The sequence below is a fragment of the Impatiens glandulifera genome, chromosome 7 (assembly GCF_907164915.1).
Source record: "Impatiens glandulifera chromosome 7, dImpGla2.1, whole genome shotgun sequence".
Taxonomy (NCBI): Eukaryota; Viridiplantae; Streptophyta; class Magnoliopsida; order Ericales; family Balsaminaceae; genus Impatiens; species Impatiens glandulifera.
This window is the reverse complement of record NC_061868.1, coordinates 41494062-41521548: the sequence shown is the minus strand read 5'-3', so window position 1 is coordinate 41521548 and position 27487 is coordinate 41494062. Positions and strand designations below refer to the sequence as shown.

The following is a 27487-nucleotide window of genomic DNA, read 5'->3' as shown; positions in this document are numbered from 1 at the left end:
ATTTATAGAAGAAGAAGAGGAAATAGGAGGAATGGGTTGTGGATTTTGATGATTATTAATAAAATGGACTGACTTGGTAGTAGGATTGAAAATCAACGGCTATCTTATTTTTCTCTTTTTTGTTACACAAATAAAATAATTAATTTTATATTTTGATATTTTTTACGTCATAAAAATAAATGTGTATTTATTTGCTCATACTTAATCTATATAAATATCTAGTTTTACTCTCTTTTGAGATTAATTTGCAACATTTGTTTATTTTTATTAATTAAATGAAATTTTGATTTAATCAATTTTAAAGTTTGAAAGTTTGAAAATTTATATAACGTTATAAAAATAAAAATGTATATATAAAACTATATTAAAAATTAATTTTTAATAATCTTATTTTTTAAAGGTCAACTTTTTATTAAAAATATTTAGTTCAAACTTTACAACCGGTAGAAAAAAAAAAGACAAAATAAAAAATAAGAGTAAATATTTTAAATTTCAAACAAATCAAATATAAAAAAAAAAATATCTAAAAGAATTTGAATTAAAAAAAAAAACACGAATAAAATATATAACGAATTAAAATTTTATTATGAATTTGAATTTTAAAATTTTAAGTTTTTTACCATATAATAAGAATGTACATTTAATATTAATATTAATATTTGGATTTTAAATTTTGAGCTTTGAGTCTTTTTGGAAACGTGATAAATAAATATGTAAATTTAATATATATAATATTTATTTCACACATAATCCAAATATTTGAAAAATTAAGAAATGAATACAAGCCATTGAATCTGTATGGTTAGCCTTACGAATGTGAATGTGAAAGATGAGTTATTGAAATGACAAATTCGGGAGATGGTTAAGCAGGCTGAGAATGGGATAAGAAGGTCAACAGAATCCTGTGAGGTTGAGATAGAGTATTTGTATTCACATTCATGATGCCTCCCAGAATGTCGGAAAAAAAGAAAGTAGACAAGTGGTGGTGTATCAAGAGCAGAGTTCATCAACTCCTCGTCCTATTTCAGATTTATTGTCCGAGAAAAATATGATTGACGAGATAGAAAATAAAGTATGGTCACATGTAGAAAATATAAACTAAGTCAATTCTATTAGAAGACTGTATTTTGAGATTAATGTTATCAAATCAACAGTTTTTATTAATAATGTGTTTGACGGGGAATAAGTGGTTTATAAGCTAATTTTTTTGTCAACGAGAATATCTAAGTAGAATATGATGATGAATGAAAACAAGTATCCTGTGAAGGAGGTTCTTGAATTAGAGACTGAAGTATGACTCAATGTACACGAGATTTCACCCATCTCGTATACTTTTCACCTAAGTCCCTTTTTATCAAAAAAACTAACAACATGGTAAGTTGAAGAAACTAAATGATCTACCACAGGGTTATATGTAAGTAGAAAAGAGTGTCTCAAAGCCCAGAGAGAGTTATTCTAACTAAATTTTGTCAATGACTGGAAAGATTATTATTTGGAACTTTATGGGATAAATGATAGTGTGAAGAGAGTTGTCATTAAGACACTAATGAGAACCCTTAGTTATGGCATAGAGTGTTTTAGTGAGACTAAAATTAATTGAAGACCTTAAACTTATCGACTTTCCCTTATAAGGTGGTCAATTCACTTTTAGGAGAGGTAATAGCAATGGGGTCACGTTCATTCCTGTATCAACAAATTTGTAATTAGTGAATTAAATTTTCAAAAGATTTCTAATATATTTCAAAAGGTCCTTCAATGAAGTTGTTCAGATCACCGACCAATCTTGATGGAACGCTGAGTGATGGTGTGAAATGTCAACCATTTAGATTCGAAAATAAATAGTTGATCAATGAAGACTTTATATCGCGTGTGCAATCATGGTGGGTGAGTCAACATCGGTTGGTTGTCCGTCGAGTAACAACTTTGTGAACTTAAGGATCTACGTAAGCTTCTCAAATATTGGTTCGTGAGAGATGGTGCTATATTTTGTGCTAAAATACATGATTTATGTAATGGAATTAAAACCTAAGAAGATTCGTGAACTCTTCGCTTAGGAGATTATAGTTTTCGGATTCATATTGTTAGTAAGTTTCTCGATATGTGTTAGAGAAAGAAATTGGGCACGCCAGCGAAGTCGAGCTACATGGTTAAGAGTTGGGATAAAAAAACCAAAATTTTCATGTGATCTCTAATGCGAAAGCAATAAATAATGTGATTAATTTGATAATGAACCATAAATCTCTACGAGTATTGTCAAATTTTATAAAGGTTTGTTTGAGTAGTTATTTAATGTTATACCTAAATTGAATGATAATATTTTTTATTCAATTAGTACAGCGCAAAAAGATATATTCTCGACGGTTAAATTTTCTGTCATTGTTAATGGAAGTTCTCATAGATTTTTCGAGAGCTCCCGAGGGATTAGACAAACTAATCCTCTCCTTTTTGTTATCATTGTTATGGAAGGCCTCTAAAAAATAATAGTTTTCGTAAAAAACTCAGGACTCATTCGTGAAGTGAGTTGTAGGTTAAGAAGATATCATTTAGTCTTATCATGTTTATTTTTCATTAATGATACGTTTTGCATGGTTTAGACTTATCTACATTAATTTTAAACAAATTCGAGATATTTTTATGGTTATTATGTGAATAGTGTGATTTTTGAGTTAATCTTAATAAGTCAAACATCTATTTCTCATATTTAGTTTAAAATAGAAAAAGAATGATGTTAGTAAATGTGTTGAGATTCAGGAGTAGTGGTCTTCTATGAATAGTATCTTGTCATTTGTGCTAAATTACGATTCAATGTTTCTCAAATTAGTCTACTAATACTCAATAAGATAAATGAAAATATTTGTTTATTTTTGAATATTTATTTTTAATAATTAAATTAAAATTGATTTAATCAATTTTAAAATTTATATAACTTTATAAAAATAAAAATGTACATTTAATATTTATAAACATATATATATATAATATTAATTTTCTCATATTTTGTTTGTGAAAATGTCAATTTTTATTAAAAAATTTCGTTGAAACTTTACAAATAATGGAGAAAAATAAAAACATGAAATTAAAAGCACGAAATAAAATTATCTAAATATACATTTTTACTATTTCTTTTAAAACGGTAAAAAAAATTCCAAACAAATCAAATATACAAAAAACAATTATCTAATAGAATTTGAATTTAAAAAAAAAACACGAATAAAATATATAATGTATTAAAAATTAATTATGAATTTGAATTTTAAATTTTTGAATTTGTTACAATATAATAAAAATGTATATTTAATATTGATATTTGAATTTTAAATTTTGAGGTTTTGGATAAAATTGTAAATTTAATATATATATATATTATTTATTTCACACTTAATAAAAATATTTGAAAAATAGAAATGAATAAAATTAGAATAATTTTAAATTTTTATTAACAAATTATATATTATTTTATTTTCCATAAAAATAAAATAAAAAATTTAAATTTTTTTATAGAAATAATTAATATGAAATTTTGAATTTATGTATAAAATAATTTAATGAAATTATTAACTTATTTTGGTAAGTGACTAATATTGGATATCTGAATAACTAATTAAATGAAATAGATTCCTGTATTTTGAATCTATAAATTCATCCATTTTAAACAAACAGCTATTTATACCTTGTTACTTTGTTTTACAAAATACAATTTAGAAAAAATAAACTAATAAGAAACATTGATTTAAGAGTTATTATAATACTATGAAATAACATCTATTTAAAAAAAATGAGTTTTCATATTGCATATTTATTCCTTGAATACCTATTGTTATTTGAGTGATTCAAATTGAGAGGAGTCAAATTCAAGTAAGTAACATTCCTCATGATGTCTTCCATTTGCTTCTTTTTTTAATTGTTCAAATTCAATCATATATAAAATCTGGAAGCAACAATCCATGGCCATATATATATATATATATATATATATATATATATATATATATATATATATATATACTTTTAAATTATTTTTACCATACAAAGTCACTAACACAACCATACCATATCTTAAGCACACAACCACATCATAAGAAAATTATCATAATCTAAAGAGCTAGTAAAAATCAATTAAACCAAAAAAATAAAATGTAATTTTACCTTCAATAAACAATCCAGCCATGTTTACCAAATATTTCAAAGGAAGAATATTAGGGGAAAAGCATATACCAAAGACAATATACATTTTATAAAAATAGAATATGAACATGAATTTTATTTGTTTAGTTGTAAAATAAGATAAGAGACTGATTGTCTCAATATTTATAAAAATAATTTATTTTATAAAATTTCAAAATAAAAACAATAGCATGTGAAATTGTAGGCGGGCCAGTGCCATAGTATTATAAGAAATTGGATCATTTATTGTGAAATTAAAACTTAAATATATATAATATCACTTAGATAAAAATATCGCACCAAAACTTATAACGAGTTTGGTGAGTGTAAACGAGTCGAATTGTTGGGTTAATGGTTTATCCGTCCTCGAAACATAGAGCTAAATGTATATAGGTCTTTAGCTTGTAATTCTGATCAAATGTGAACTTAATGAAAAAGTATATATTTTTTAAACTTAATAATTAATAACAATGAGTTTTAAAATGTTTTCAAAATATGCCAAATTTAAGTGCAATTATAAAACACCAAAAGTATCATATAGTATGATTGATTTTTATATTAATTAGACTACATAATATTGTAATTTACATCTATAATTTTGTGTATGACTTATATATTAATCCATCGGTTCATATTTATTTATAAAAATATAAATTTAATTAATAAAAATATGTCAATAACTATCCCACCAAGGTAGTACAGTAGTAAGAGTCGGCTTAAGAGACCAAATTGGTAACGGGTTCAATTTAATTTGAAAGTGCTTTGAATTTAAGCGGGAAGTCATGGCCGTAACATGCTAGTTTTCCTTTATTAAAAAAATAAAAAATAAAAATATGTCTATAACTAATATTATAATAAATTCTATCATTTGTATTCCCAAAAAAATATATTCTATCATTTAATAAAATACTTGGAGTAACAATTAAAAAATAATTATGTATAAACTACAATCATCTCAATTATTCATTCGTTATTTATTATTTAAAATATCTTCTATTTATTTATAAAAAAATTATTAAATACTAATACATTTAAAAAAAATAAACCAAATAACTTAACTTTTGATAAACTTAATCAACAAAGTAATTAAATAAATATCTTAATTAAAAATTAAATTGAACGATTTTGTTAGAAGTACTAATATTTACTTAAAGAAGATGATGTCAGATCATCATATCCATACCACATCAAGCATTCAGAACATGATTCAATTAATGTACTTTTTTTTTATTTACCTAATATGTAATTTTGAATAGAAAAAAAAAACTTTAACTTAAGAAAATAAAAGAAGAGACCCAATATCAAACAAACTCTAATAATGGTATAGGAAAAGTAAAATATCATTAAAATTACTGTTACCTATCTCATGTACAAATTTTAAAATAAAAAAAAAAAAGTTAGTACTATTCTTATTATCATTATCTCTTTCAGACTCACACATGTACAAATATTAAAAGTAGAAAAACAGAACATGTATTGTGTCCGTTTTCTTTATCCAGGACAAGTGTAACTTGTACTACAAAAAAGTTTCCTGATTCATTTGTTTTATTAATTATTATTTCCCTTTTATGTGCAAAAGCATTCTTTAACCTAGAAAAGTGAATTAAAATAAACACAAATTACAAATATTAATAATTCCATGCTCCAATATTATTTATGTTTAGTTTAAGTGGAAAAAAAAATTAAAGACCAAATGTTTCATGTGCCATTATAAGCTTAAATAATAAATATATTTATATATGTATTTGAACCTCTTAAGACTTAAATGTTAATCTTGAACTACATAAACAAAATTATGAAACATCTTAATTATTTATAACATAACCAAATTAAGTAAGAAAGTTACTGATAGGGAAAGTCAGTGAGGATATTATATACTTTATTGGAGATGTATATATATTTTATGGTAGGTGTCCTAAAAGTGAGAAGATCACATAAAGATATGATGTAGGGCTTGATTGATTCTGGCTTCTTTATTGCAATTGCTTATTTGTTAATCTAAACAAACTTTAAAATCTTCCATTTCAGGTCATTATGGATCATGAGTTCCTATAAATGGTAATGAACAAATTTAGTTTCTCATTAAATTAACATAATTCATTTCACCTTTCTTTTATCAGATTTAGTTTCTATACATCTATTTTCATCTTCTAGTAAATCAAAATTAAAAAACTCGAAAGAATAATTCGCTTTATGCACACAACACAGTTGTGTAAAAATGTGGCCACGATGGGTTAAGGACATAGTCCACAAATACACTTAATCATTTAACCAGACGCAGAACTTGTCTTCTAAGAGTCGGCTTAAGAGAACAAAAAATCACGGTTTGATTCAATCTGGAAGCGCTTTGAGTTTAAACGGGACATGTTGTAGAGTGTCATTCTAATTCTTCTTTAATTCTTAAAAAAATTAATTCCTAAGAAAATCTAAATTAAAAGTTATTTAAACTTGATCTAATGTGTTCCTCAACAACTATTCGTTATTATACAATTTGTATGTTTAATTTTCTAGATGTTTAATTATAATAGTTGTGAAACAATATTGATGTGTAAAAAAGTTTAATTTCAACTAATTACAAAAGGTATAATATAATAGGTATATATTGACTTGTTAATTTTTTGTCAAGACCTTTTACATATATATGGAACTTGTTTTTGGAAGAGTATTTTTTTAGTTCTTTTATGGCTAATTTTTTGTTGGAGGTAGTTTATTTGTTTTTAGGATGATGTCTCATTTAGTAATTTATGTTTTATGATTATCTTTGTTAATTATGTATTTTTTTCCCTAGATTATTCGATCATTTCGAACTATTACATCGTCTACATTGGATTCAAGAGTATACTATGATAATAGAAAAATGCATTTTTTCTTCTCATCTTGTTTCCATATTAAAGGTAAAGGGCTTATGATCACGATGGAACATACTGTATAAATGGTCCATTGTAATGAGGTGATTGTTTCATCATCTATCATCGATCTTTTGTATGAGATTTTTGTGGAAATTTTTGTAGCTTTTCAAAATTGATATATTGTTTTTGGTAGAGTGTTAATCACGATGATAGTCTTCATTCACTGTATTTTCGGATGGAAAAAAAAATCTCAACTACTTATAGATGTCATCGGTGACAGACAAATTTTTAATTGAAAAATAACTTTCAGAACATTTTAAATCGAGTTATTTTAACTAACATTTTTCAACTATTCTATTATTATCAATTGCATTAAAACGGTAACTATTTCTTTGTATTATTGTCAACTGGGTAGATGTTCTTGACAAGCTCAATGACTTGAGGATTGTTTTTATATTTTTTGCATTTTTTTTGTGTTGCTTTTTTTTTTATTAATTTGGTTCTCTTTTGAATCATTTTGTAAAACCTTATAGTTTGTTAATTTTTAATCCTTTTGAGTGTTTATTTGATGGCTTTAAGAAAATAATAATACTAATATATATATATATATATTATATATATATTTATGTAAGAAAGGTTATCTTATTTTATTTTTATTATTTGGAGCACTTTTCGAAATACAATTATACTTTGACAAGTGCCCAAATCATTGAATTCAACATCACCTTTTTAGCTAAGTCAATATTGTCATTTAACCAAAGAAGATTCAAAATTCAAATCATTACCCACTTGGCCATTAAAATCAAGGGATCCGAGATTGTTTTTTAGTATAAATTATACTAATAATATTCTTTAGATATATATAACCTTTCTACAAGATTAAGTATTAAAAATATTTGATAATTTGATCCATATAAACTATTTTTTCCATCAAAAATATATATATATATATATATATATATATATATATATATATATATATATATATATATATATATATATATATAAATTGGAAAAATCAATTTATTTAAAAAAAAAAAGTTTGAACAAACAAACTCCAAATTATGTTGTGGGGGTTAAGGTGTGAGATTGAGGATGGTTAAAAAAATTTGAATAATAAATTTACTAATATAAAAAAAAAAAAAACTGTTTTAATAAGACCCTAGGGTGAGACAACTCAGTCGACTAATCATTCCATGTTAGAGCCCAAAAAAGATTTATAAAAAAAATACCTTAATAATGTTTGAACTTAAGACATCAAAACAAATATTATATCATTTAATTAACTAAACTAAACTACTTATATTAAATATAATACAAAAAAATATTAATGTTTACACTATAACAAGTTAAATAAAAAATAATATAATAACATTATTTTGTTCACACTTCTGGTTGTTCCGGCAACCATTGTCCTAATATTCTTGGTATATACAATGACATTCTTTTGTTGAAAGATGACATTTGCATTCTATTTTTTTTTTCAAATAATTGCCACAAAAATTCTTTGATTTGTGTTTAGTCATATGATGGAACCCATTTTGTTTTTAAGAAAATGCGATTTTGAGCCCTAAGTGCATCTTTAACCGATACTAATATTCAAACCCAAAACCTTTTTTTTCCTCCAACCGATGCCAATACCAAACCCAAAAATGGGTTTTTCCCCATTTTTCCTAAACACATATTCATAAATCTCGTAAACTTACTTTAGGTACATTTTATACATTAAACTTATTTATATAATTTATTATTTTAATTTATTTATATAATTTATTTATATAATTTAATTAATTATATAATATTTTTTATATAACATAAATTTATAATAATGTTCAAAAAATTATAATAATATTAAAAATTATATAATAATGTTCAAAAACAAATTATAATAATGAATAATATTTAATGATGTTTAATTTTTTTAATAATATTTGTTTTATTAAAAAGTTATAAAAGTTGATGTAAAGAAGGGTATTATAAAGTTTAATGTGACATTTACACAAAAATGAGTTTTGAAAATGAGTTTTTCACTTTTTCAGTTGAAGATGGTCTATTTACACCAATCGCAAAAGTTCGAGCCCTAAATCGCTATTTCGACTAAAGAATTAGGTGGACACTAAAATGTTGTAAATGGTAATTAATTAATTTTACAAAGAAAACTAATACTTATTTTTTAAATTAGGTCTTATATATTATGGACTAATGAAAATATTAAAATTAGTTTGAGATATTTTATTTGTTGTGATAAGAGTTTATTCCGGTACCAATAAACACGGTCAATACAAATATGATCCCGCATTTAAATCAGAACTAATAGAAACTAAAGAAATCTAGCGTGATAACTTTGATATAAATTATTTAACCTATTCAAAATCAAACATACTTAAGTCCTTTGAAATTATTGCGATATTTTTACATTCATCTAAAACAACAATGGAATAAATGATATTAAGATGAATGGCTCTAAGTAAAAGTGGGTTAGCTTGAATGGGCATTTTCAATATTATGACGAAAATCCATAATAAGAAAGAATAATGATTGATGAGTGAGAATTTTGTGTGAATATATAATGATAAAATCCACTTAATTGCTTTATCAATGCTCCACGCTTGCCCCTTATTAGTAAATATTAAAATAGATAAAAACCCACCTGTTTTTTTTAGGATTTCCATTGAAATTTCAAGATTAAATGATATTTTAGTGGGACTGTTTGGAAGTGCATCTGATTCTATCTATCTGTAATGTATATGGTTATGGTAAAAGGGTTATGTCTAATCTAATCTGACATTTGGAATCCCATTCCTTGTCTCAACTATTTACCATTATCAAGATTATAAAACCTAACTAATACAAAGCAAGTCCTTGTTTGGCTAATCAATCTTGGATTGAACATATATGGAACTAAAATAGTCCAAGATACAAGTACATGACACTACAAATATGACTTTCATTTTCAATTAAGGCATTTTAAGTGAGAATCGAGTATATGATTTTTGATCTCCTAAGAAAGGATAAAGGTTAATTAGGTAAATAAATTAAATTTATTCTCAATCACTTTTTTCGAGAACTTCTCCATAGTGATGATAACTCATTTCAACTTAAGGTGTTCTAAATTAGAATCAAAAAGTTATCTTGATCTCTTAGACACTAACTTTGTCCTCCTTTAAACTATCCGAGTGAGTTAGGGTGAAATGTAATTTTTTTTAATAATATGGTGATTACTAACCTATTAGTGTAGTTTAAGTGAAGATAATCTTGTTAAAGAGACAAAAAAAAAAAAAAAACTTCATTTCAGTTTGCACTAAACAAATGTTTTAAGTTGAGGTGGGTCGTAGTTTTCTCCCGATAATAAGTTATGATTCATGGGGGGAAGGTTTGATTATCTGGTTTATATGTAAACAACTGTTCATAAAAAAAAGGCCTAAGTTAATTTTATCTAAGATGACATTGATTGAACACACAAAACCTGTTTTATGGCCATGTTTTGGTTGGGAGAAGAACTATCATCTCCAACAAAAAGATGAATCATTTATTATTGTTATAGAAATTTTGTCAAACCTATTTTAGACCCATTGGTCTTTTTAATTTTTATGTTCCCAAAATATCAATTTCACTTTAAAAGTTGGTTACAAGAAAAGTAAATTTTGAGACCTTAATTTGTACAAGAAGAACTTTACTCAATTGTGTAGGCCATCCATCATTCAGCCATGAGCCCAGCAAACCTTCTTGTAGCCCAAATAAACATGAAGCAGTCCAACTTAAGCAAACATTTTTTTAGAAAAGTAGCATCCTTATAAACTACCAATCAACTAAAAATTAGAAAGTTTATTTTTATGTATAGTTCTAATACATTTCCCTTAAATTAGACTTACACATTTACAAAGCTAGTGTGGATTTCCTCTTATATTGTCTCAATGTAACTATTTTTTTTGTGTGTATGTTCGACTAGATTGGAGGGTGTAAATGACGATATGATTTGTATATCAAAATGGGTCTTATTCGCCATAAACATTATTAAATAAGATGTTCTTTATTGCAACTATGTACAAATGTGTTCTTCAAATTGCCAAAACAAAAACCTAGAATGATAAGAGATGAAAACAAAGGAGGAATTATTTCAAATTATTAAATTCAAGAAAGTTACATAAATTTAGTTTGATCATTCATAGTTTCAATCTTCAAAGATCATTTGAATTGTAAGGTCCTCCATCTCCATTCGTCTGAGGAGGATGATGATAACTATTATTATTACAAAGTAGAAATGAAAATGTATTCTCCGAATCATCATCAAAGACCGGTCGCCCAAATTCATTGAACCCATTACACTCATCTAACGCCGCCATTGACGAGAAGAATCCAGATGTAGTACTATGATCAACACCCGACGACGATGATGCCCCTGCTCCGGCAGCTACCGAAGGCGCCACCGCCGCCGAAGAAGTTGAAGCTTTACAGCTTTCGTCCAAAGGAATTGCAGGAGTATGACCCTGAAACAGAGTAATATGACCAAAAAGCTTATCTTTTCTAGAAAAAGTAGTCCCACAAGAACACAACCACTTATCCCTTCCACAATGTTTCTCATGAGTTTTCAGGTCAGCAATTACAGAGAATTTCTTCGTATTACATCTGCTACACATGAATCTTTTCTCGCAATGGGTCCTCTTGTAATGATTCTTCACACATAAGATCGTTTTCAATGATTGAAACTTCTTATGATCTTTATTCCGTTTACAACCAGAATAAGGACACGAGTATCTCTTTATCAAAGACGCTTCATTTCCCATTGTTTCCTTATTCGGCGGCGGCTTCGCAAGAGCAGCAGCCGTTTTATACTCGTCCCCGTGTCCTCTCATATGCATACGTAGATTAGCATCTCGCTTAAACCCTTTACCACAAATTGTACAGAAATGCGTGTGAGGTGCAAGGATTTCCTCTTTTTCTAACTGTAAGATTTCGTATGATCCGGGAAGGAGATTCTCACTTTCTTCGTCTTCTTCTTCTTCATCTTTAACTTCTTGATCTTCAATGTTGAAGATCTGTTGATCTGGTTGGGAATCAATCAGAAAATCACCTAGGGTTTGTTGGGTTTGTTGTTGTTGTTTGACAGATGGGAGAAGAGTTCCTGCCATAGAGATAAGCTGGACGATGATTGAAGTGATGTCGGCGGTTATTAGATGTTGCTGTTGAGTAACGAGATCTTGTGATTGATCTAACGTTGTTTGAGACCTTCGATCGACAATCATATGAACCATATCTTGAAGCTGATAAACTTTCTGTTGGAGGAATGAGAGATTGTTAATCATAGCTTTTGGATCCCAATCGGTAGAAGGATCACCATCTTGCTGGATCGAAAACTGGGATTGAATCTTCTTGAAATCGTATTGAAGAGAATGATCTTGTTCCCATTTTGGATTGAAAACGGAATGATCGGGAGGAACATTTTTGTGTAATTCATTTCTGGATGAAGAAGAACTACTGGTCCACATTCTTTGAAGATTGCTGTTATTATCCTTTGAATTCATTTTTCCAGTAATCGATCTTCACCTTCAACACAGAGAAACAAAAACAAGTTCATTTAAGGTTTATCATCATCATCAACAATCATCAAACATAATTTGAAACCCTAATCAATCAAAACAGATCTATTTATACACAATCAAATCAAATGATTCGAAAACATCAAATCATATATATATGGTAGTATATTCAAGAGTAAAAATCCCAACTTGATCAGATTAGAGAGAGAGAAAGAGAGAGAAAGGCAATTACCAGATTGAAAGAGTATGAGCGGAGAAGATGAGTTCTTTACCGTTGATTGTATATCATTTTCCACCCATTAAATCGTGACCGTTAAATCAAAGTCAAATACTCAAAACGCAGTAATGATGCGATCCGCGTTTTATTCATTAAACCCTCTCTTCCCAATACGAACCAACTCATTCACAGCCTGCCATTGTTTATTTTATTTTTCAAATTTCGCAAAAACGATATTCATTCCCGAACTCGGTTTTCATTTTACATCTCTATTTGTATCACTATCCCCGATTCGGTATAAGTTTATATAAAAACACAAAATGGTTATTTTCCATGAAATCAAATTTTAGACTGAATTGAAATGATTCAATTGATAATAACAAAAATAGGCAAAGTGAAGCAACCCATAAAATAAAACTTCAAAATTTGGTGATACAAGTGAATCAAGATAGGTGTTTTTGATCAAGGATTTCTAAAAACTTGGATATCAGCATTGTATCATTGCATGTATTTCTCTCCAGCAACCATTCATCTTCCAGACTAACATCAACATCCCTGCATCAATCAATAAGAACTCAGCATTCATTACAATTCTGTAAAAATCATTTTTATAAACAAGAACCAGAACCTTCTTAGGGCAAGAACTTGATAATTTCTTCTTAAGTAATCTGCGTGATTCGTAAGAGCATCTTGAACATACTGTTTCCCCACACTTCTAACTGCTGCTGTTTTCAACAGATCTTCAAGAGACCCATGTTTCTTCAAAAGCTTAAGTGCAGTTTTCAACCCGAAACCTGGTACAACATGTTGAATTCCAGGAACACCATCAACTTCATCACCCACTAAGCATCCTGTAAAATTACAATACAGAACAAACAATCAAACATGATAAAGCCTAAAAAAACACTAATAATTCATCTGTGTGAACAACTCGAATAGATACTACTTACTGAGACTCAAATCCGAAGATGGATGGCAGTTATATTGTGTTATGTAGTGTTTAAGTGTGTAAAAAGACCACCGATCAAACCTAGGCATGGGCAAAACTATCTGAACATTTTCAGATATCAATTGCTTGAAATCTTTGTCAGGAGAAGCAATAACAACTTTGTATCCTCCCTTATCTAATACATCATCAACAAGAGTAGCTATAACATCATCTGCTTCATAACCATTCAATTTTATAACAGTTACATTTAGTTTCTTTAACAAATCTACAACAAAATCAGACCAGGAACCATAATCTTTAGATACTCTCCTCCATGGTAAATGTTGTTTGGAGAATATCCTTCTATTTGCTTTATATGAAGGCAGTAATTGCCTTCTATACTCACTACCTCCATCACCATCAATAACCTATGAAAAATGAAACCCATGTAGCAATATGAAAAGGGTATGTGATTTTATGATTTAATTGTAGAGAAAGAAGTAGCTTACTGCTATGACAGGATCTGAGTGGCTGACTTGAGAGAAGAAAAGTGAAATCCAATGAGCGAAGTTGTGCAAGCTAGGGTTGTTACCGTCGTAACAGAGAGGATTAACGTCTAAGAAGAAAACCCTTTTCGTCTTCTTATTATATGTGTAAGGAGTCTCTGTGAGTCTTCTTTCATGGCTGCTATTATTGGTAGGGAATTCTATGCCGCCAACTGTTCGGTTCAATGTCTGAAACGAAATTGAGCAGGATTGGATTTTAAGTGGAATGTTTCTGCGTAGATGTTTAACCTGTGAAGAGGAAGAAGAAGGAAGGGTAATTTTGATATCTGGGTTGCCAATGAAAGGATTTGGGAAGACGATGATGGCTTTTAACATTTTCCACCTTTCCTTGATGCCCGTATTTTTGCTGTTACAGTGAGAAGTAGAAGATACTAGGAAGATGAGTCCTAGTTCTACACTTTGTTTAGCCCAAGGTTTTGTTTCTTATTAATGGAGGGGTTGTCTTTTAAATCTTCAAAAGCATATCCATATAAAAACTAGTTAAACATAAAATCAGGAATTTTATAATAATATAATTGTGTGAATGGGTGAGATAGTTTTATAGGGTTTTAAACGAGTCACGTTTCTCGTAGGTATATCTATCAAAGCTCGACTCGAACAACTCGAACTCGGTTCGATTGACCTCGAATCGAGGTCTAAGTAGTTTGATTTTATAATCGAGTTCAAGTTTTGAGTAGTTCAGTTTTGTAAATATTATAAATTTTTATATTTGAGATATTATTTAGATTAATAAAATATATAATTTTAATTAATAAAATTATATAAAATTTAATTTCTGAGTTCAAACTCGAATAGTTCAAATTGTCAACTAATCGAGTATAAATTTTAGTACTCGGTCGTCGAGTTGAATAGGAGGGTATCCGATTCGATTTGTTTTAGACCCCAAGCCCTTCTACAAATATTCAAATTAAGGGTTAGACTCATTTTGTTTATCAATAATAACGCAAATCTTTAGGGCCATTTCAAGCATGATTAAATTATTGAAATTAGGCCATTTCTGGATGTTCTAATTCTCAAGAAAAACAAAATGAACACTACTGCTAATGATCAAGCTAATACACTTTTAATATACTAGAAGAGTACAAAACTGAAATTTTGTGGATCAACATCCAGTCAAAAGTTTATTTGCTGAATGAGTAAAACAACCAAAACAATAATCTGTTTCGGAAAATAAATCAGCCAAATCTAAATTGGAACGACATACAGCCCAAAAGATTGGATAAATCCTAATTTCCAAATAGGCTCTACATGATCAAAAGTATCTTTCAGATAGTAAGAAGATATTGCTACAATCATCCAGATGAACACTAATTTGTAAAAATACAAAGATTGCAATATCCCAAAGATGCAGAAAAACTTGGGCAGAGGAAGGAAACCTAACATAAGTTTTCATTCCATAACGACTTTTGCTCCAACAGCTTTCAACTTCTCCATTATTTGCTCTCCTTCTTCCTTTGATACACCTTTCTTAAACACAGCTGGTGCCTTTTCCACCAAATCCTTAGCCTCTTTCAGACCCAAATCAGTGAAACTCCTAATTTCTTTTATAATCTTAATCTTTGAGGCTGCATCATATGATTCCAGTTTCAATTCAAATACTGTTTTTTCTGGTTTCTTCTCCTCCTTCGTGGCTGCACCCGACTTTGCAGCCGCCCCGGCCAAGCCAGCACTACCAGGTTTCATAACCCCCACAACTGGCGGTTCTTTCATCCCCAATTTCTTCATTAAGATTGAAGATAGCTCTGATATTTCCATAAGTGTAAGCCCCGATATTTCATCAACCAGCCTAAACACACGATCGGTTGGGGGACTACGATGCTCTGAAGGATCAAATGTGGCTGGATCGTAGTCTGCTGGAAGCCTTCTTTGGTCAATCTCTACTTCTTCGTTTTCAACTTCCTTCGTTGCAGATTGGGCAAGCAGACGGGATACGATCTTTAATTGACTGGGATAGATTGTACGAGCAGACGATAGAAGAGGTTTACTGTATAATAAGCTTTTAGGCAAATGATGCCTTAGCTTGGCAACCAAACTCATCTTCAGAAATCTTTAGACCGTCGTTCTCTGATCTCTTCCTTTAAATGACTACAAGGCAGCAAAAAATAATTTCAGAAATGAGAACCCAACAAACCAAGGGCTCAAAAGAACCCAGCTTTTTCCCTAACGGACACAAATATACAGAAATGAGGGGTTGTTTGGTTCTGAAGTGATTATGAAAGTTTGCGAACTTTCAGATGATTTTGTAATGTTGAAATACTTATAAAATATTGAAAAAAAGAATAATAAACTGTTTTCAATAGTATGTGATTTTAGTCTGTAGATTTTATAACAAATCAAATTCAAGATTAAAACTCTATTATTTCATAGAGGTGATTTCGGTTTTTTTTCCAAACAAGCTCCAGAGATTAAATCACTTTGGTTAGAATATCTCTGTAGATGCGAATAGCACATCAAGTCTACCTACTTCTCTCTTTCACAATTATGAGACAAAGAATTGACACAAATATGGTATGAGAAAACTTAAGAAAAAACTCTTCATCTGATGTAAAATTGGAGGTTGTAGAAGGCTGGAGATTATTGATTTGTTCGTACAAAAATTGGCCTTGGCAAACAGAACCTTCTAATCTATAAGGGCTAAGCGAAAAAACACGATTTCCTATCCTACAAAAGTACATTACTGTCATGCAAACTCGTTTCTCCACTCTAATCAGAATTTTCAAACAATGAGTTTTCTTTCTCCAAAACTTTCAGTTTTTGCAGACAGGCATCCATCCATATATAAGTTTTAGATATTACTTCAAACCTAATTAGATTCAATTCTACATCCTATCTGTTCATTTTTTGTAGATGCCTCAAATGCATAGAAAGGATCATAATTCTGCTTATCTTCTCATCATTTTTAAATGAAGCTTCTTAGAAATATGAACACATAAGGTATAACTTATTTCAGAAATTCATTTTCTTAATTCAGCAGATAACCCACTATTTGATGGAGATAAGAAGACAGGCAGAAAATCAGAAAATGATGCATCTTCCTTCACTCAAGCTCAAGAAACGAGAAGTAAATTTCAAAAAATGGATACATGGAGTTTGAAATTAAATCCAGTTAAAATGGAAGTCATTCCAGAATAAGGCATACTGCTATATCATTATGATTTGCAGCTTAATTCACATTAATGTCTATGGTGATCGATTATAATAATCCTTACACATAGTTACAACATTGGATCATTTTGTAGAGATAAGAACTTGGATGAATCTCTGAGAACATTGTTGACAAAGGAGAATGAAAGGAGTTAGATCGTTACATATACCTCTGAAAAAACTGAAATACAACCTAAAATGCATAACCCTAAATTGCATTATCAGTAAGATTATGGCTAAATACATCAAGTCCTCTATCTTCTAGAGTTGACATATTCTATGGACTTACAAAACTGAAGTTGCCCAGTTTATAAAATTCAGATTACCTTGGAGAAGTCGGCTGAAGGCTTCTTCGTCGAAAGATTACCTGAAAAAATTGAACCTTTCGACTCTTCTTGCTTGTTCGTCTGAGGTTAGGAAAGCGGGTTCCAGTCCCTCCGCATCTGAGATTCACGTCGGGTCGGGCTTGAGGAAGGACTCTGTTATACGATTTAGGGTTTAGGTTTTCTTTTTATTTCTATTAACTAAAATATAGTAAACAAAACATAGGACATGACATTTATTTATTTTTTAGAATTAGGAATCTAGCATTTCTTTTTAAAATGTCAAGAAAGTAGTCATTAAATTTTATTTTATTTTAATTTCACAAAAACAAACAGTTGTTTATCATCACAAGTTTCATTTTTAAATTGCTCAAATCAGATCCATTTTTTTAAAATGATTTTATGTGTTTTTATTATAAAAAAAATAGAAAGAATTCCCTAGAAAATTTGAGAGAGTGAATAGAGAAAAAAATGACGTAACAATAACGCAATTTGTTTGATAAAATTAAAAAAAATAAATTTTGAATATTGAAAAAGAAATAGTTTAAATATTTGAAAATAAAAAATTAAATAAACTAAATAAAAACACTTCAATTCTAATATTCAATATCTAACTTAATTTAATAATATTTAAAACTAATATATATTTTTTTAACATGTATGATGGGTGTATCCCTTCAACTTATGGGATTAAATCATTTATAATTTATTCCATGAATATATATGATAAATAAATAAATAAATAAGAGAGTAGAGGGAATAAATATGTATAAATATTATATATATTTCACTATATTTCTTTTATAATTTTAGAATAAGAAAATACAAAACTTAATATAATTTTATATTTACTAATAATTTTATTAAATAAAAAAAATAAAATAACATCAATTTTTAAATTTTTTTAAAAATAAACTAGACATTTTTTTTTTGTTTAATTTTAACATATTTTTATTTAAATTTAAAATAATAAGTTATTATAAATATTCATTATTTTTTTTATAAGCTTTAAGTAAAAAAAAGTTGTCCTTAGTTATATAATTTTTCATACTTTTAAAGAGAAACTACAAAGTTGCTCACCTCATTAATAAAATAAAAGAGAAACTTCTCAGATGGGTGGGTAGGTAAGAGAGAAAAATAAAAAATATAAATAATATTAAAAAATGTTTCAGTTCCTTCTCTTTTTTCTTTTCATTTTTTATTTTTGGCAATCTCTTTTTTCTATGGCGATTTCACTCTATGACTTCCGCGACTTCTTCTCTTTAGGTTCGTCCGATCAAAAATGGTAAGTTCTTTAGCTCTTCTTCGTTTATCTTCACTTCATTTCGAAAATGGGTAGGTCCATGTTCATACTACTTCACTTCTTTTCAGGCTAGTATTGATCCAAGTACATTGTTCGACAAGACTCCAAGATCTCTAAGAACTCCAAGGTAAAATAATAAGAAATCTTATCTTTTTAGAAACGGATCTGTTTAGCGTAGATGATTTTGATATCAATATTTTGTTTAGTATTGATAGGGTTTAGCTCTATTTAGGGTTTAACGGTAGAAAAGTATTTAGCGATTAGGGTTTAGCGTAGAAACGTTTTTGATATCCATATTAGGGTGTACCTACATATTAACGTCAGAAAAGTATTTAGCGATTAGGGTTTAGCTGCATATTAACGATAGAAAAGTATTTAACGATAGGGTTATAAAAAAGAGTCCTGAAATCATCATTTCTTGTCCCGAAATCATCATTTTGAGTCTTGAAACCACGATTTCAGGACGAGAAACTATCATTTTGGGTCCTTAAAACACCATTATGGGTCCCGAAACCACCATTTTGGGACAAGAAATGATAGTTTATGGACCCGAAATGATGGTTTCAGGACAAGAAATTGTGGTTTTGAGACCTTTTTAAATGTTTATCTGCTTCGTGGTTCATTGTTTTTTCATTTGTTTTTTTTGTTTTTGTAGAGCAAATAAACGTAAAAGGAATGTGGCCCAAAAAACCAAAGCAGCCCACAACATATTTTTAACAAGGACCTCGTCTTTTAGCCTTTTCAATATTCTGCAACCATTGTCTGATGAACAAAAAGAGGTTGTGAAGGCAATAGGCTTTGACTCTCTTCTATCACTATCGCTTTCAAAATGCCCCAGCGAGATCTCTCGTTATCTCGTAAGAAATTTTGATTGTACTAAATGTGTATTCATCCTAAAGAGTGGCAAGAAAGTACAAATCGAAGAAGAGGATGTTCAAATCATATTGGGTATCCCCAGAGGGGAGTTGGACATTGTAGAATATGAGGATAACGAAATCGATAAAAAGTTTAAGGCCTTTAGGACTCGATGGGGTAACCCGCTAAATGACGGTCATATAGTGATCGATATGTCAAAGAAAATGATGGTGAACAAAGCAGCTGACAAAAATTTCAAGATAGACTTCGTATTATATGTTGTCAGTTGCTTTCTCTAGTGTGATCACATGGGTCAACTATCCAGGTGTATCTCAAAAAACTTACATATAAGTATGGTATATGCATTGTTAATAATCCTCCAATCTGTTTTTTTTCACTTGCAGGTTTAGAATTCTGAAATCTATTTCAGATGTTCATAATATCAAAAAGTTTAATTGGTGCAAATTCGTAGTTGAAGGATTAGTTCAATCATGCAAAAAATTGAAGGCGCGTAAAAAATGACATTTCCAAAGACCATAGATGTTCCTTATAATAAGTTATCACTAATTTATTTTGGTGGTTACAAATGTAAATGATTTTAACATATGTATGTTTTCAGCTGTGCTACTTGTATAGAGTGAGTAACCCTGAACTCCCAATTGATGAGCACCGATTTCCTATACTGTCATGTTGGAATGACATGAAGTTGAAGGTTATGTTAGAATCAGAGATGGCAAATGGAGGATTCGGGCGTGGAAGCGATGTTGGACGCATTTCACTTCCACTAGGAGACAAATGGGGGGAGAACGAGGAGGCAGATAGGGATGGGGGAGAACGAGGATTCAGATGGGGGGTGCCTGAGCATGAGGTAGTAGTGGCAGATAGAAGGGTGCCTCAGAAGGCAGCGCCTGAAAAGGCAGCACCTCATAAAAAAACAAGGATGCAGATTTTTAACGAGGCATTGATTCACATTGCTAAATCTACATACACCATTAACGAAGCCACAGAAGTGTTGGCAAAATTAAGTGTCGGCTAGGATATATCGCCATTGTATGACATCTCGATCCACATCTTATATAATGCCATGGGCAATGATAAACGTTTTAAGGATTCCATGCACAAATACTTTAAAGATCGAACACCCACTATAGAAAATGAAAATGTAAAAGAAAAAACACCCGAAGTGGTGATATCCGAAGTGGGTGTAGTGGGGGTACCCGAAGTGGGGGTAGTAAAGGAAAATCATTTACAAATGGTGATTAGTATTGTAAAAAGACCAGAATTTGTGACTAAAGAAACAGACAATCGAGTAGTTAGAAAAAATCCCCAACATAATGCGAAAATTTCGGCACGCCTTCAATCTCCGTATATGATTAAGAATATACTAAAAAATCAATCTTACTTTGATTGTGCCCAAGTAGATAACCGAGATGAAATCATTATAGGGTTCATTTTTGCAAATGAAGATGATGAGAAAACGAGGTAATTAATGATGTTGTTAATGATGTTGATATTATAGTATAATGGTGGTTTTGGGACCCGAAATCACCATTTCGGGATATCAACATTATTACTAACTATGGTTTCTGGTTCCGAAATGGTAATTTCGGGCACATTTTGGGACATTTTCCCCGAAATTCCATTTTCTCGTCCCGAAATGGTGATTTTGGGACATTTCCCCCGAAACTTTATTTTCTAGACGTCGAAATGTCCTAAAATCTCATCGAAATCTATATTTTCTATACTAACAATCGGGTATATTTCCGGTTCAAAAGGGGGAATTTATTTAGGTTCGGTGCTTTATCTACTGCATTGTTCAGGTTCGGTGCTTCAGTGCTGATTTCCTAAAAAAATAAAACAGTTCGTTATCATACATAAACGAACTAAACAATATTGTTAAGAGATCTCTATTATTAAATAACTAGATTTGTGAAAACGATAACATGAAAGAAAATTTTCGCCAAAGAAGTTTCAGAGAGAGAAATAAATGAAGTCAAAGAAGATTTATACCGACTTTTATTTTATTTCTCTCTCCTACCCGCAGGCCATGTAACATTTGTGGTCTTGCTTTCGTTAATCATTCGTTGAATTTATCATTTTTCTAAAAAAAATATTTTTATTGATTTTAAACTAATTTTTTTTTTTAGAGAACTTTAAATAAAACTAGGAGAAAAAATATAAATAAATAAATTGATAAGGGAGCTTATAAACAAAAATGACCCAATATTGGTAATAATAATATGAAATTATGTCTCTAATACAACTTAAATAACAATATGATATAAGCTCTATATTCTTTAATACTCATTTCAATTGAAAATCCTAAAAATTGTTCATATTATTATCCAATCTCTCTTGGTGAATAATCAAACTCAACCCCTTATTGACATATTTTCACTTCTTAAGAAAAAACAACTAAAATTAGGTAAGGGACCACCCAAATTATTCGTGAGTGTTAAACTTTTTAGTAATAGAGGACCACAAGTGTTACTTATGAATTTATTGTGTATTATTAGGGCGAAGAAATGGGTAATGGAGCTTATACACAAAAATGACCGGGAAATAATAATAAAAATGATAATATTATGGTAATAATAATATGAACTTATGTATAAAATGATAATAGGGTAATGAACTGTATTTTCTTTGGGGACGAATTGTCAAACTGAAATTTTAGATTTATTTTTTCAATCCTCACATTTGAGTACTTCATTGTTAAAATTATACAAAATATTTAACCATTTTAAACGCTTTTAGTGACATTTATATATAAATAAAAATTTATTAACTAATTTAACTATCGAATTTTAAAAAAAAAAGTAAGGATTTTAAATATCGAAATTCTTAGAATCGGTAGTTAGTGACATAAATATCTTATTTATTTATAAATTCCATGTAAATAATAAATTAATAAAGTTTAAAATCTTTAAAATAAAACTTTATCTTTATTAATATACTATCCCATCTCGAACCCTTGGTAAAGAATCAAACTCAAACCCTTATTTTGACATATTTTCACATTCTTAAGAAAACACCACTAAAATTAGGTAAGGGACCACCACCCAAGTATTGTCCATTTTCTTTCTCATTGGCCTACATATAATTAATAAACTTTTTAGTCTTCTTATGGTTTTCATTAAACTTAAGAATTTTCTTAATTACGTGATGATTAAGGAATTAGTAAGTAGAAGATTGAAAATGAAAGGCAACCAAACAGATTTTTCTTAGGACAAAGAAGATAGGAATTGATAATAGAGTGATAGTAATAAGGAGAGAGAAGAAGAAGAAGAAGAAAGAAGAATTAAGAAGGAAGAGACCATTAAATATGATGAACTGGCGCCGATCAATCCGCCGATGGATGCGATTTGATTTGTCACCATTTTTCTCCTTTTGATTATCTATCAATATAGTTTAGGATTCTAAAATATCATGTATAATTTAAATAACTAATTAAATTATATATAATCTAATATTATATGAGTATTGTGTTATTCATAGTGCAATTCTTTAAAATGTTTTTTTTTTTAAATTAAACAATGATATAAATAATATTTTTGTGGATTATATTGCATAAAAAAATGTTTTAATTATAGTAAGTTATATCATATTTGTCATCGAATCAACACTTTACTTGGGGAATCATTATTTATAAATTCATCTTAATGAAGGAATTAATTGAAGCGGTTATTCCGTTTTTAACTTCTGCTCGACAGGGAACGCCTCAAGAAGTGATGAAGGACACGTGGAAGGATTTATTCCGGCCGCCCCTTCCACTTCCAACGACGACCTCTTGTTGAGTTCTCTGTTGATCTCCAAATTGGAGGCGAAAGCCTATCACAAATCTATTCTTTTGTGGAGTATTGTTGAGATTCGTGAGGTGATGTTGAGTCTTTAGATAGTTACGAAGAAATTTGAATTGATACAGTTGAGATTACATACATACATTTTTGACTTATCATTCCAATTATTTTCTGGTGAATGGACTATCTGATTGAAGAGAAATCGTCGAATATTTAATAATCGTAGTCGTCTTTTGCGTATATTCATAATAATATTATTACGAAATTTTTAAAGATTCGTTCCGAAAAATCAATTAGTCGTTCTTCTCAACAACATATTCTATTTTTATTTCACATGTTATACTTTATAGTTTTATTTTTAAAAATAGCTTAACTTCTCTTCTAAAAATAATTTGAGTTACTTATTATTTTGTTTTACTACATCATAGTTTAATAGGTACAGTAATTAAACTATATACATATTTATTTGTTCACTTTTAATTTAGGAAATTAAGTACATCTCAAAGCGTTTGTTAATAAGAAGTCCAATAATTTTCATGGGCATTTTTCCTCAATAAATATTATTATTTATTATTTTATTTCTTACAAAAATATAATTATTTTTATTTGGGTGTTAGTTAATATTTTCTTTTGGCAAATATTTTTTTTCTTCTATAGAATGCCTATTTTCTCAAGTAAATTTTAACATCTTTCTCTCTTTTAATTTTCTTAAAAGTATTTTTTTTGGTTCAAATAATTTTATACCATTTTTATTTTGAACTTAAAATCTATTAAAATGTGAAAAATGTGTCCTAACTTCACATTATACGTGTGTAAAAACTTATGATGAATAAATAAAAATACATATCTATATATATAATCATATATATAATAATGCTTAATTTCAAAGTGTTTGTGGTTAATTTGGATATATATGTGAAAATAAATGGATATTTGAGTCGGATTGTGGATTGACCCGCTAATAAACTTAAAACGGTTAAAAATAAAAATGTTATATTTCAAACTTGCAACATAACCATACAAGTACCAATCATTTAACAAACTAGACTAATAAGACTTTATATTTTAAATTTAACACCAAATTTGATGAACGTGACACATTCTTATGTTCGGATTGCCGGATCGAGAGCTATGGTTAATTATGATATATATGTGAGAGTAAATTGATATTTGGTTCGAATTGTGGGTTAACCCGTTCATAAATTTAAAACAGTTAAAAATAAAATTTAAAATGTTTTATGTATGTTTCAAACTAGCAACCTAACAAAAACAAGTATAGCCATTTAACCAAGTAGGCTAATAAAACTTTATATATAACACCAAATTTGATAAATATGAGATATTTAACAATATAAGTTCATTTTTTTAACTAACTAATATATATATATATATATATATATATATATATATATATATATATATATATATATATATATATATAATAATAATGTTTAATTTCAAAAGGTCTGGATTACTGGGAGTGTTGTGGTTAATTTGAATATATATGTGAGAGTAAATAGATACTTGAGTCGGATTGTGGATTGACCCGCCCATAAATTTTAAATGGTTAAAAATAAAAATAAAAATGTTATATGTATATTTTGAACTTACAACACAACAAAAACAAGTACAACCATTATTTATTTATATATATATATATAAGAGTAAATGAATACTTTGGTCGAATTGTGGGTTGACTCGCCTATAATATGTATATTTCGAACTTGCAACTTAACAAAAACAAGTACAACCATTTAACCAAGTGTGACTGAGATGTAATTTGTCGAGGAATAATAGGCATATAGCAATTGAAAGTGGTTAAAAAATATGAATCAAATATTTGATTAACCAAAATGTGAGATCACGATGCTAAATATTAAAAATATGAATCAAATATTTAATTGACCAAAGTGAAAGTGTAAGGTCACACGTTGAGAGATTTATTGAGAAAAAATATGTGAGAATGTGAGTTATTTTACCGAAGTGAATAAAATATGAAATGAGAGTGTTCTATTTTTTATTTTAATATATTATTCACGATTTATTAAGAATTTTAAACATTAAATATATATTATTATATTTTTTTATTAAATATTTTTATTTTATAATTTTATCTGTGTTGTGAATCTTCATAGTTGTTCATTAACATCAATATCTAAATATTATGCACAATTGAAAGGAACCCTAAATTATTTGGATTGTGAGTTCATCCATTATATTTTGAAAATTTTGAGAATTTGGAATTTAAACATTATTAATGTGTTTTCTTCTATCCTATTTATTGGTCATGTTCCATATATCAAAACTAATCAAATCATGTTTCTACTATGTAACCATTCTCTACATATATAATTAACCCAAATGTGTTGTTAAACTTTGATGAAATTGGTTACTAAGGCATGATTCAAAATTAGATTATTTCTAAATAATATGCATAATTGGATATATGAAAAAAAAAGTGTAGTGATGATTAAAACATGATTAATCAGTACTTAAATTTTAAATGAAAGGGTCCCTAAAATTCATTTTCTTGTAACATAACCACCTCAAACAAGTTTAATACAAGGTAGGACCCAATTACATCCTCCATCATATATCCTTGTCATTAAAATTAACTCCACTTAAATTATTGGTAAGATTTTAAAATATTATTTATTTATTTATTTATTTTAAAAATAATTTGTAAATTTATTCTTGGTTAAGTTTTATTTGAGACTCAAATTTAGATAATTGGAATTATAATAATTTTAGTTATTTCATGCTTTATTTTAAATGATGAACGTTCTTATTCTTATATTGACGTAATATTTTATTCTATTGTTTTCAGTTAATTTATCACATTGTGAATTTTTTTAATCAAACTTCGTTTTTCAAATTTTCTTAACCCCTTTTCTTCGTATATCAAATATTCTGGAAGATATCAAAAACCTCACTCAACGGTTTCAATTTGAAATGTATATTTAAAAAACAAATACATTTATGGTAGACAGTAGAAAAAAAAGTTAGGTTGATCTGAAGTTCTGTAAACAAAATAAATACAAAATATATTTTTTTGGAATTTTTTAAAATATTCTCATATTACATATTTATTTAACTACTCAAACCATTTTTATTTTTGTTATATACAAATACATAAATCTAAACAAAATACTTAATTTAAAAGAAATAAGTTCAAAACATTTATAAATATATTTTCTTTAATAAATGGTAACAAATTAATAAAATAATTGAGACATACATTTTTTATATGAACAAAGCTAAATAAAACAGTGATAGCTCTAACCATTATAAGATAATTCAAAATTCAAAGATCAAAACCATCAAAGTTCAAAATTAATCAATTTATATATTCACAGTTTCACACACTTTTCAATAATCAAAATTGATTAAAACCTGAAACAACCCATTATCTAATCTTAAATCCTTTATTATTACACCATTAAAATTAACATTCAATCCAAAATTTTAAAAACCATTTATTATTATATATTTATACAGCTATATCTTATATTTAAATATTTCAAATAACTCATTTTTAATAATATAAATTTATAATCCTCTCTTCTATCTTAACGACAATAAGAGGTGGATACCCACTTTAAGGTCATGGGTTCGAGCTCATGTTTGCATAGTTATGTGTATTTGCGGACCATGGGTTCGAGCTCATGTTTGCATGATTATATGATTATGTGTATTTGCGGGCTAAATGTTTAATGGTCGTTTATTTTTAATAATATAGGTTTATTTGAAAACACTAAACATGACAAGTTTGAGAAGTTTGAACCAGTCCCACTCATAGTG

General features: G+C 28.4%; 3 protein-coding genes across 3 annotated transcripts; all 3 read right to left on the bottom strand.

Moving 5' to 3' along the window:
- Nucleotides 1–11111: 11111 nt before the first annotated feature.
- LOC124945169 (protein SENSITIVE TO PROTON RHIZOTOXICITY 1) lies at nt 11112–12800 on the bottom strand. The gene is made up of 2 exons (XM_047485557.1): nt 12783–12800; nt 11112–12557 (listed from the first exon to the last, which is right to left on the bottom strand). The coding sequence occupies exon 2, from the start codon at nt 12533–12535 to the stop codon at nt 11192–11194; it is 1344 nt and encodes a 447-aa protein (XP_047341513.1). The 5' UTR covers nt 12536–12557; nt 12783–12800; the 3' UTR covers nt 11112–11191.
- A 374-nt stretch (nt 12801–13174) lies between these two features.
- Nucleotides 13175–14676, bottom strand: LOC124945291 (DNA polymerase I). The gene is made up of 4 exons (XM_047485693.1): nt 14205–14676; nt 13718–14123; nt 13396–13618; nt 13175–13322 (listed from the first exon to the last, which is right to left on the bottom strand). The coding sequence occupies exons 1-4, from the start codon at nt 14574–14576 to the stop codon at nt 13211–13213; spliced, it is 1113 nt and encodes a 370-aa protein (XP_047341649.1). The 5' UTR covers nt 14577–14676; the 3' UTR covers nt 13175–13210.
- Nucleotides 14677–15462: 786 nt separating this feature from the next.
- LOC124945289 (50S ribosomal protein L7/L12) lies at nt 15463–17890 on the bottom strand. The gene is made up of 2 exons (XM_047485691.1): nt 17732–17890; nt 15463–16346 (listed from the first exon to the last, which is right to left on the bottom strand). The coding sequence occupies exon 2, from the start codon at nt 16296–16298 to the stop codon at nt 15651–15653; it is 648 nt and encodes a 215-aa protein (XP_047341647.1). The 5' UTR covers nt 16299–16346; nt 17732–17890; the 3' UTR covers nt 15463–15650.
- Between the last annotated feature and the right edge of the window lie 9597 nt (nt 17891–27487).

Excerpts from the sequence above, each read along its gene's own strand:
- LOC124945169 (XM_047485557.1), bottom strand. The coding sequence starts at position 12,535 with ATGAATTCAAAGGATAATAACAGCAATCTTCAAAGAATGTGGACCAGT.
- LOC124945291 (XM_047485693.1), bottom strand. The coding sequence starts at position 14,576 with ATGTTAAAAGCCATCATCGTCTTCCCAAATCCTTTCATTGGCAACCCA. Across the intron at positions 14,124-14,204 it reads ACTCAGATCCTGTCATAGCA|GTTATTGATGGTGATGGAGG; the intron begins GTAAGCTACTTC and ends CATTTTTCATAG. Across the intron at positions 13,619-13,717 it reads ATCTTCGGATTTGAGTCTCA|GATGCTTAGTGGGTGATGAA; the intron begins GTAAGTAGTATC and ends GTAATTTTACAG.
- LOC124945289 (XM_047485691.1), bottom strand. The coding sequence starts at position 16,298 with ATGAGTTTGGTTGCCAAGCTAAGGCATCATTTGCCTAAAAGCTTATTA.